This window comes from Arachis stenosperma, chromosome 4 (assembly GCF_014773155.1).
Source record: "Arachis stenosperma cultivar V10309 chromosome 4, arast.V10309.gnm1.PFL2, whole genome shotgun sequence".
NCBI classification, from domain to species: Eukaryota; Viridiplantae; Streptophyta; class Magnoliopsida; order Fabales; family Fabaceae; genus Arachis; species Arachis stenosperma.
In genome coordinates, this window is record NC_080380.1 from 142107660 (window position 1) to 142117529 (window position 9870).

General features: G+C 27.2%; 2 protein-coding genes across 2 annotated transcripts; both read left to right on the forward strand.

The window, feature by feature from the left end:
* Positions 1-835: 835 nt before the first annotated feature.
* LOC130976547 (uncharacterized) lies at positions 836-3929 on the forward strand. The gene is made up of 6 exons (XM_057901433.1): positions 836-860; positions 1079-1135; positions 1271-1341; positions 1465-1533; positions 1717-1797; positions 3103-3929. The coding sequence occupies exons 3-6, from the start codon at positions 1276-1278 to the stop codon at positions 3640-3642; spliced, it is 756 nt and encodes a 251-aa protein (XP_057757416.1). The 5' UTR covers positions 836-860; positions 1079-1135; positions 1271-1275; the 3' UTR covers positions 3643-3929.
* A 3088-nt stretch (positions 3930-7017) lies between these two features.
* On the forward strand, positions 7018-8487 carry LOC130973390 (uncharacterized). The gene is made up of 3 exons (XM_057897887.1): positions 7018-7285; positions 7398-7487; positions 7589-8487. Exons 1-3 carry the CDS (start codon positions 7115-7117, stop codon positions 8132-8134), a joined length of 807 nt encoding a protein of 268 aa, XP_057753870.1. The 5' UTR covers positions 7018-7114; the 3' UTR covers positions 8135-8487.
* Positions 8488-9870: the final 1383 nt, after the last annotated feature.

Genomic DNA, 9870 nt, shown 5'->3' on the forward strand with positions numbered 1-9870 from the left:
TCCTGCCAATGAGAACATCAATTTTTGTCGCCGCAATCAAGGGGAGGAGGGCCCATTAGTTAGAATTTAGGAAAAAGATGGATCGGAACGGAATTTCAGAAAACAAAAATAAATCGAGGACACGAATATTGATTGTATATTCCATTGAGCGTGCGTGATATACTTTTTTCTTTTTTCTTTTAAGTAAAATTAAAAGTTAAAAATGGTTAAATAACAATTTAATTAATTATCTATTAATTTTTAATTAATAATTTTATATAAAGATAATTATATGTGATTTTTATTTTTAAATTTTCTTCTTCACAATAGCCAGGAAAAATAAATTAAATGTTCAATTTTATTAAATTTTCACTTAGATTAATTATTTTATTCAAAAACTTAATTACTTATTTATTAAAGTGTATGATTGGAAAAATAGTAATCTAATATCATGTTGGTTTGAGAAACGGAAACTTATTTTTGAAAAAAAAAAAACTAGTAGATGATTTAAATATAATAAGAAGTGACAGAATATATAATTTTACATTCAATTTGAATCCAAAGAAAATTTAGTGTCATTTTCTTACGACCGTGGTTTCTAGAGAATAATTACTCGAGTTAGGAACACCTAAAATTTGAAGTTGATAATAAAAAAATTAACGTTTTTCGTGAATGTTCATTAATCTATATTTGATCAACGTGGCATACAGCATAATTTAATTGTGGTGCAATTACTAACAATTAGTGCAAATAGATTAAATCTTTGAGCAATAAAGTAATTGTTCACCTACAAAAGAATTTTACTACTACGTACCTCTAAAACCCACCTAAGGAGAACAAAATGGTGCGTTAAATGCTTGAAGGGTCTTTTTCAAATTAAGGTAAACTCTTGGTTAAATTCACAAATATTTTTTTAGAAAAAAATCTTTTAAAATGATAATATTAATAAAATAGTAAAATAATGTTTTAATTACCTTTAAATATATAATATATTAGTTATTTGTGAGCGTTATTATCTTAATCTAAAAATGATTATTAGTATTTTTTTTTCTAAAGCGAGAATATAATTTTTTTAAGATGCTTGTAAAACATTCCCTAGTAGGGTTTCCACAAGAACGCCAGCTCACATTGAACTAAACCCCAGTCTTCCTCTTCGGTACCTCTCTCCTTCCCTTTGATTCCCTTCTCTTTCCAGAAAAGTTTGAATATTCTTACTTTCATCATTTACTCTATCTGCACGCACAGAGTTGAGATTTTCTCCTCCTCTATTCTCTCTGGTATCTTTATCCAGGTACCATGAACGTGAACTCGGAACCAAAGAAGGAGCTACCTTCGGTTGGTTTCATCTCAAGAAACGATACTGTAAGTAATACGATAAGCCCTAAATCCCTACACATACATACACATTTATATACCATATCATTGTCCTTTATTGATCAAGCTAAGGTTTTGAGTGCGAACATAAAAACTGTGATTTGATTTCAGGAAATTTATCAGCTGCCAATGCATGATGGTGCGACTTCTTCGTCGAGCTCGACAAACTCCAGAAATGAGGTAAAGCTGAGATCATAAATCAGAATCATTATCATTTTATTTGTTTCTTGCAATCTGAGATTATGGATGGGAAGAATCTGAGAAGATCAGATTCACTTAAATAAAGCGCTTTCTTTTTCTTTTTACCCTCTCCAAAATCAAAACTCATCACTAACACGCAAATACGCAATTTGCAAATCGCAGATGTGCCGTAACAAGAAAAACATAGAGAAGGCTGCTCTCTTTTCCAGCAGCTACACAAACATGGTAGCACGCGCTTCCGGGGTTAGTAATCATTCTTTTTCACCGGCCACCGTGTCTACTTTTACCCCTTTTTTAATTTTTATTTTTTGGTAAGGTACTAAGATCCCTCTATTCTAACGTATTTATTAGTATTTATTTGTGAGTTTTGCTAGGAACCAATTAGGAGTTCAGCGAAATGAAATCAATTAATTAAAAACAGGTTTCTTACACACACAAAAATTCCTATTATTTTAATTTTTAAAATTTTAAAATTAAAAATAAAAAAAGATTGGCTTAAGTTGATTTATATTATAGTTGATTCTCTTCTTTACTTGTTCGTTAGGTTAATTATTTATTTCCTTCTTGTTTTAATTTTTGCGTTTCAGATTTAATTTCAGTAGTAGTTTTCTATTGTTAAAAGTAGATTCTTTGTGCAAAGATAATTGATGGAAGAAAAGTGAACTCGATCCCTAATTACTATTTTTGTTGGTAGTTTTCCATCCCTAATTATTAATTCTGATCACCAATTTAATTAACCAATTTCTTTACCTTTTTACAATTGTACATGTATTAAGCAACTTAGCAACTGCTGTGTTAGCTGATTCGTATGGAACTGTGGTTTCTCATGTATATTCCTATTTATATGTTTTTCTGAACTCTTAAGTCCCACATTTGATGTATAGGCCTTTTTTTTTAACTTCTAAATTTAATATTAAAATGTCAAATTTTTTTAACTAATTATTTAGATATACATGTTTTTACTACAATAATAACTGTTTTGTTATTTCATTTTTAATTATTAGTATTATAGTGATATTTAAGTAATTAATTTTAACGAGTGACATTTTATTGGTAATTAATTTTGAAAAGAAAATGACATATTTATGAGAAGAAAAAATCTAAGAATTCAACTACAACATAGCCAACTCAAATCAATTTTTTATACTTTTAGTTTTAAAATTCAAAAACTTAGGACAGTGAGAGTTTTTTTCTTTTTTTTTTGACAATTTTGTTACATAACCAACAAGGATTCTATCAATTTCTGTCAACTATTATTTATGATTGTGTTTAATGAAAGTGTCTTTATAAATATATCTAATAAAAATATTTTTTTTATGATGGTGTCTAATGAAAGTATTTTTATAGATGTATCTTTTAGATGTATCAATGCTAAATTATAATTAAAATATAACAATTAATTATTATTAGTAATAAATTGACAGATAAAATATTAGTACGTTATATTTTTTCTTTTTTTATTTATATAACAAAACTCCTAGTTTTTAAATTAGTTGGCTACCCTCCTATTGGTTCCTGCACCATAATGTTTTAAATTTGTTTTGTCAGGAAAACAACAGAAAGAACAAGAACATTCTTCCCGTTTCTTACAGGGATTCGAAGTATTTCCAACCAGCACGTCCAAAGATAGCTAATATTTCTCCTCGAGGTCGAAGTTATCTTTTGTTGGGGCTTTTGGTGTTCTCTGTTACTCAAGTAGCTGCACTGAACAACAACTCCCCATTTGGAAACTTATCATCACACTCGGTGCTAAACTTTTGGGAAGCATTTTGGATGTTGTTTCCCGCGATGATATTTTTCATCATATTCATCTTCTGTGCGATAGCAATTTTGGTCCTCGTTTCGACAAAGGGATCAGAAGAGCGATTTGCTTATTCGACACTTTTGTCATTTTTGGCAATCCTTTGTTGCATTACAATCTTCAGCCAATCCTCTGACTCTGTTGTGCAGTGTGCCTCTTTCAAGTTTCTTCTCCCACTGTTTGTTATATTTGAGGCTCTTGCACTTTTCCTGACCTGTTTGGTGTTGTTGATGTCCATTATTTATCTTGCCTGCCTATGCAAACAAAGACAGAAAATGAAGGAGTGATCTACTGATGATGATGGTTCCTATACATTTTTATATATTTAATGGTGGAAACTCAGGTGTAGTCGACTTTACGTGATATCTGAGAGGTGTTAAATGATTTGACTAATTTGACTAAATTTTCATCTAACGGTTCTCAGATATTAACTTCACGTGAAGTCGATTTCACCTGAGTTTTTACCATATTTAATATGTATTTTTAAAGTCTAAATGTACATACTTTGAATTTAAGCCTGAAAGTTGCTGGCAAATTTGTTTGGATTATATACTTTATTTTAATGTTTAGTATTTCGGAGGTAGTTTTTACTTTTTAGCTTTTTATATGAATTAATTTTGAATTGTACAATTTTTTTATTTGAATTTTGAAGTTCGTATTTTAAGTTTTAGATATATAATTTATTTACTGATTATTGATAGAAGTAGAGTTAATTCTTTAGAAGAATCTAAAAAGAAAATTAAACTATTTATTTTCCTTCCTTTATTTGCCATCGGCATCATATGTAGCATTATTGACAATAAAATAATTAATTTAATTAATTTGATGTCAATCACAAAATAATACAAAAAAATATAGGTAGACAATGAAAATATTAAACAATATGAACAATAAATATATCGAATATTTAATTCATTAGGAGTGCGGATGATTATTCTAATATTAAGATTTATGAGATAATTTAAAAGTGGAGTGCTTTTTTATTTTATTAAATCAATTCTAAAAATCATTATTCACATTATTTAAAAAAATTATTATCTAGCTAGCAAAACCTAACAAGTAACAATACGCAAAAGGCAATTACTTTAGCAAGATTACCACGATATATATCATGTATTGTTGAAAATTAAGTTTGTTCTTTATGCTTTTAAGTTTTAACACAATAAATAGTTACAGTTTTAACCAATTTAACTCATAGTTAAACTAGATTTGAACAAAAATAAGATTTCCGAATATCCATTCAATGGATTATAAAATTACACAAATATTATCAACTTTTATATTTTTTAATAATTAAAATATGAGATAAATTAATTACTTTAAATAAAATATACAAAAAATGTTTTATATATTAATTATATACACAATTATATTTATTATACAATAATATACTACAGAAAATAATTTACGTTCTTACTTCCATATAAAAACAAAGTAATTAAATATTTAATTTAAACATCTTAGTAACTGACGCTTGACAAAAATTCCTTAAAACTGATGAATTATACAATATAATATTTTATGGTTCTTGCTGCCAAAAACTATTTGTATATTTCTAATGGTTAAATTTAATAAAATAAAAAATAATTAGTATGTATATTGTCTATTTGTCTTCTTATAATATGTCTTTAGCTAAATTCATATTGTAATAATACTCGCACCCTAATTTTTTAAAAATTGTATACTCTATATGCATTTAATAATTTATACATATACAGTTGCTTTTATTAAAAAAATATTAAATTTAGTACTTTTAATATTATAAAAAAAACCTAAACTATCGTATTTTCAGTAGTTTTATTTACTAATATTTTATACTACATTAAAGAAATTTCAACAAAAACTTTAATCTCTAATAAATTTTAATTATATTATTATTTTTAAATTTTTTATTTTATTAGACAATTCAGTCGTATATTAAAATTTTAGGAAAGTTTGTTTTTGTTGTTATTTTATAAAAATATAAAAATCTCTAATAATATTTTAAAGATTTCGTAGTATCATCAGTTCTTCCGATCCCTATAAAAAAATTGATATATGAATTAATTTTTCAGAAAATAAAAATTGTAAAATAATATCTTAATTAAAAGTTGTTAAATACTAAAATTTCTAACAGCATCAAGAATATTTTTTCTTTAAAAAGAAAAGAAGACACCTGTAGGAAAAAGTTTTGCTTAAAAAAGCAAAGGCAACGCGTTAATCAAGGCATCAAGGATACGTATGTTCAGCATTCAGATACTATAAGTTGTGACCTTGGTTCTTTTTGGGACATAATTTAATAATAATAAAAAATAATGTTATATGATTAATAAAACTATTTTTATATTAATTTTAAATAATAATATACGATGAATGTTAAAGAATCATCAGAATGTATTAATTTTTGTCATTAATTTACTAATAATGTTTAAAGTATAGAATAAAATATTATATTATTGGATTATTTGGCTAAATTAAAGGATTTAATTTGTTTAAGTGAACTTTTAGAAAGAATTTTTTTTAGTTTGTTTAAATATTATAAAAATAAAAATAATTTTATATTTAAATATTTTATGAAAAATTTTTTTATTTATCAAAATATATTTAAATATAATAATATAAAAATATTTTTTTATTTATGATGTTAAATTTAAAAATTTTTTTTTTTTAAAAATGTAAATTGTGAATTTTTGTTAAAAAGATCTTTTTTAAAAAGATAATAAAAAAGTATTCAATTTTTACCAAATACACTAAAAATAAAAAATATATTTTTTAGTAAAATTTTTTATCAACTTAATAACATTTAAATAATAAGCACTAAAAAAATTAGACTAAAAAATTGAGTTAATAATTAAGTAATAACCCAAAATAATAAATTCTCAGAAATTATTTTTAATATGAAAATAGAAATAGTGTTTTGATTGAATATTGATATTTGTAGTGTATTACATTATTGTAGAAATTATTCAACACGTCCCTACGTGCTGATCAAGATGTTACTACGTGTTCAACACGTCCTGTGTGTTGACTAGGATATTGCCACGTGTTCAACACGTCCCATATGTATTGCAACATACCCCTCATGTGTTGACTTCCCACTTACAAAATCTACCCACCTTTAATTATACAAAATAATCTAATTTTTAACAAAAATACTAATATTTTTTAATAAAAAAAAATCAACCATAAATTCATGATCTTTTATTATTTTTCATAATATAAAAATAAATATCTATTATATATTTTAAAGACATATATTAAGATTACAAAATAAATTTTTTTATTAAAAATATAAAAATTCAAAATTTTAATATATTTAATTTATATTCATTAAATAAAAATATTTAAAATTTGTCACTAATAATAAAGTTATTATATACTCTTATAATAGCATAATACTAAACCCTTCAAAATAAAATATTAATTCAAAATCTGGACTAATTCTGAAAAAATTAATATTAACCCCTAATATTTCTAAAATGATCATGTGAACAAAATAATGGGTTAGTGTGCCCTCCCTACTTTTGCAGGGTCACTTGCATGATATAATAATTACTAATTAGTCTACTTTTCCAAATTTTCACCTAAAGTAAAGTGCAAGGCAACGCGGCTCTGTCTTTGAATTAGTGTGATGGTGGGACCCGAAGGAAGACTTAAGGCAAACGGATTTGCATTTGTTTGGTTTTTCTGATTACAGACTTCCATTAATCTCCAAGGTATTGTTGACGTACCACATTTTGGAAACGCTTGCTTTTGTATACTCGCATCTAATTTCATTTCATGGCTCAACAAGTTCCAGATCCAAGTCCCTATTGTTTAATTCGTTTTATGGAAGATGACCATATTAACCCCCGCGGAAAAAGGATCCGAGATGACCAACAGGATAAGGTAACCAAGACTGTTTGGTTGGAACAACACTATACTTCAAGGGATTTTCACTTTGCTATTGAGGTGCGTAAATTAAGAACAAAATTTGCCTCTAATTGTAGTTGTATGTCTAGTCCTTCATAAGGGATTTATAAAACTCCTCTTGTAAACTATTCTTTATCTGTTTGAGCCTCAGAAACGGTACCTGCCCCGTTCAATCTCTGATTCGGCGCTGTGGGAACAGAAAAGGAGGAGGCGGGATTATATGAACAGCGCTGGAAGTGAGGTTGGTGTGCCAAATCTGTAACTCAATCTGTCAATTTACCACTTGTTGTCATATTCAATTTATCCCAGTGCAATGGTGATGAATCTCATGTTGCTATTCAGATTGGGTTGGAGAAGGAGGTGGAATCGGACCGCAAAATGATCTTGCCAATAATACGATGCAGCCACACTAATCTGAATCAACACAAGCACAAGAACAAGAACAAGAAAACCAAGCAAATAAAGCCCATGGTGGTGTGTGAAGAAAATGATGAAGAGGTTGAAAGCTACCCAAAAAAAGTTCCGTGTTTCGTAATGCTGTTAATGATATGTGTTTGGGGCTGGCTGCTGACGTGTCGGCGGGAAACAATAACGATAGGGGGCTCGGTGGTTGAACTACTGAGTTTTATGGTGTTTGCTTCGGGTGCGGCTTTAACGATTCTGTTTGGAGAAAGATTCAGTCACACCCACGGCGCTATCTTTATCTCATGGGCCGTTCTAATGCACGTCGGAGTTGATCATTCAATCAGTTTGCTATTCCTCGCCATACTCGCTCTCTTCTTCGGAGCCTCTCATGCACTTAGCTCCTTCTTTACACACAACAATAACCAAATCCAACAACACATCCTTACTTCAATCAAAATAGTAAAGCCGGGGGGGCTCTCTTGATCTGCATACCATGCTATGCACCTGACTTCTCAGAAAAAAGTTTCTCTAGTTCAAAAATCCATGTAGTAAAATTGTGTACGTTTGCTGTGTTATTACCTAAATCAGTTTTCCAAGGAATTTTTACTATCCCATAATGCTAGTTATCAAATCAGTTTTCAAATTTATTTTGATTACAAATCTATCCTAATATAATAAAAAAGTAGTGACTGGTTTGATAACAAAGATGTGGTATTTGGGTTATAATTTTCTAGTCTTTGTATTTTTTGTAATTTAAATTTGTAATGTTGTGACTTGTGATCGTGTTGATTGTGCTACTTTAATCCATATGGCTGGCCTTAAAAAGGTTTCTTTGAGATTAAATTTGTTATTAATTACATATATTAATTCGGTTTTTTTTTTTTTTTTGAGCTTGGGGGAGGAGCCGAGGAGGGTTGGGGGGAGGGGATTCTCTTCAGAACATTGTTATATATTGTACATCCAGCTGTCGACAGTGTTAAATAAGAAAAAGTTAAGGGGTGAGCAACTTTTATATTTTTTTGCCGGCACTTAACTATTAAAATAAAAGTGAGTGATCTCTCACTATTAGTTGTAATTTTACACCATTAAAAATACTATTGATGGCCAATTGATGGTTATAAAACACCAAAATTACTGGCCTCTAACATCCCTCGTTAAATATTTCAAGATAATACTAGGTAAACAATAATTTTTTTAAATAACATGAACAACAAAAATTCAATTTATTAGATGTGCAAATATTTAATCCATTGTTCACAAAAATTATTATCTACCTATTTTTTTCATATTTCAAATAGTTACACAAAGCAACAGTTAAGAACTTGAGATATTGTAAATTGATTTATTAATGTCTTAAAATGCTACGTTTCATTAATCGCAAAAGCAAATATACTACCAAAAACAAAAGGTATAATTATTCCGTTAATATTTATAATTTTATTAAATTTATAATTAAATTTTTATATTTATTTTTTTTTAATTAAATTTTTATACTATTTTTGATTTTGTAATTAGATTATTTTTATATAAAAAATATTAAAATTAATAAAATATTTTTTAAAAAATATGTAATAAAAAATTTAATTAAATTATAATTGTCTTTAATTTATAAATAAAAATTATATTAATTTTAATATTTTTTATACTAACAATAACTTAATTATAAAATAAAAAATAATATAAAAATCTAATTAAAAATATATAAAAATTTAATTTAAATTTAATAAAATTATAGATATCAACAAAATAATTAAATTAAAACAAAAGTCACAACTAAAACTATCACCCCGATGCACCTACCACAACTCTTATTGTGTCTACAATTCTTCGACTGCAACTCCAAATCAAGTACTCTATCATCTAAAAGAGTCTACGAGACTGATGAACTAACCAAAAGAGATGAACACTAGGAGAGAAATAAAAACAGAAATAAAAGAATTAAAGCCAAAAAAAATTCTTGAGGAATCAGTATTATTTATTCAATTCGTATGAAAGTTTGTATACGACAGAACAAATTTGATGAAGGGTACACTAAGTGATCATATATATATATATATAGCTAGCTGGGTCACAAGCTATAACCAATTACAATTCTGTTATAACAGCTTTCAAACAAAATCTAGTTAGTTAATACACTAGTCAAGTAACTTCCTTTGTATCCTCTACCACCCTAACTTTCTCATGAACAACATGGGCATGACTTTGGATTGATCTTGATT

What these genes read in the sequence shown, in the direction of transcription:
- LOC130976547 (XM_057901433.1), top strand. Translation starts at nt 1,276, where the DNA reads ATGAACGTGAACTCGGAACCAAAGAAGGAGCTACCTTCGGTTGGTTTC. An exon ending in TCATCTCAAGAAACGATACT is followed by an intron (nt 1,342 to 1,464) that starts GTAAGTAATACG and finishes ATTTGATTTCAG; the next exon opens with GAAATTTATCAGCTGCCAAT. An exon ending in TGGTAGCACGCGCTTCCGGG is followed by an intron (nt 1,798 to 3,102) that starts GTTAGTAATCAT and finishes TTGTTTTGTCAG; the next exon opens with GAAAACAACAGAAAGAACAA.
- LOC130973390 (XM_057897887.1), top strand. Translation starts at nt 7,115, where the DNA reads ATGGCTCAACAAGTTCCAGATCCAAGTCCCTATTGTTTAATTCGTTTT. An exon ending in ATTTTCACTTTGCTATTGAG is followed by an intron (nt 7,286 to 7,397) that starts GTGCGTAAATTA and finishes TTTGAGCCTCAG; the next exon opens with AAACGGTACCTGCCCCGTTC. An exon ending in TGAACAGCGCTGGAAGTGAG is followed by an intron (nt 7,488 to 7,588) that starts GTTGGTGTGCCA and finishes GTTGCTATTCAG; the next exon opens with ATTGGGTTGGAGAAGGAGGT.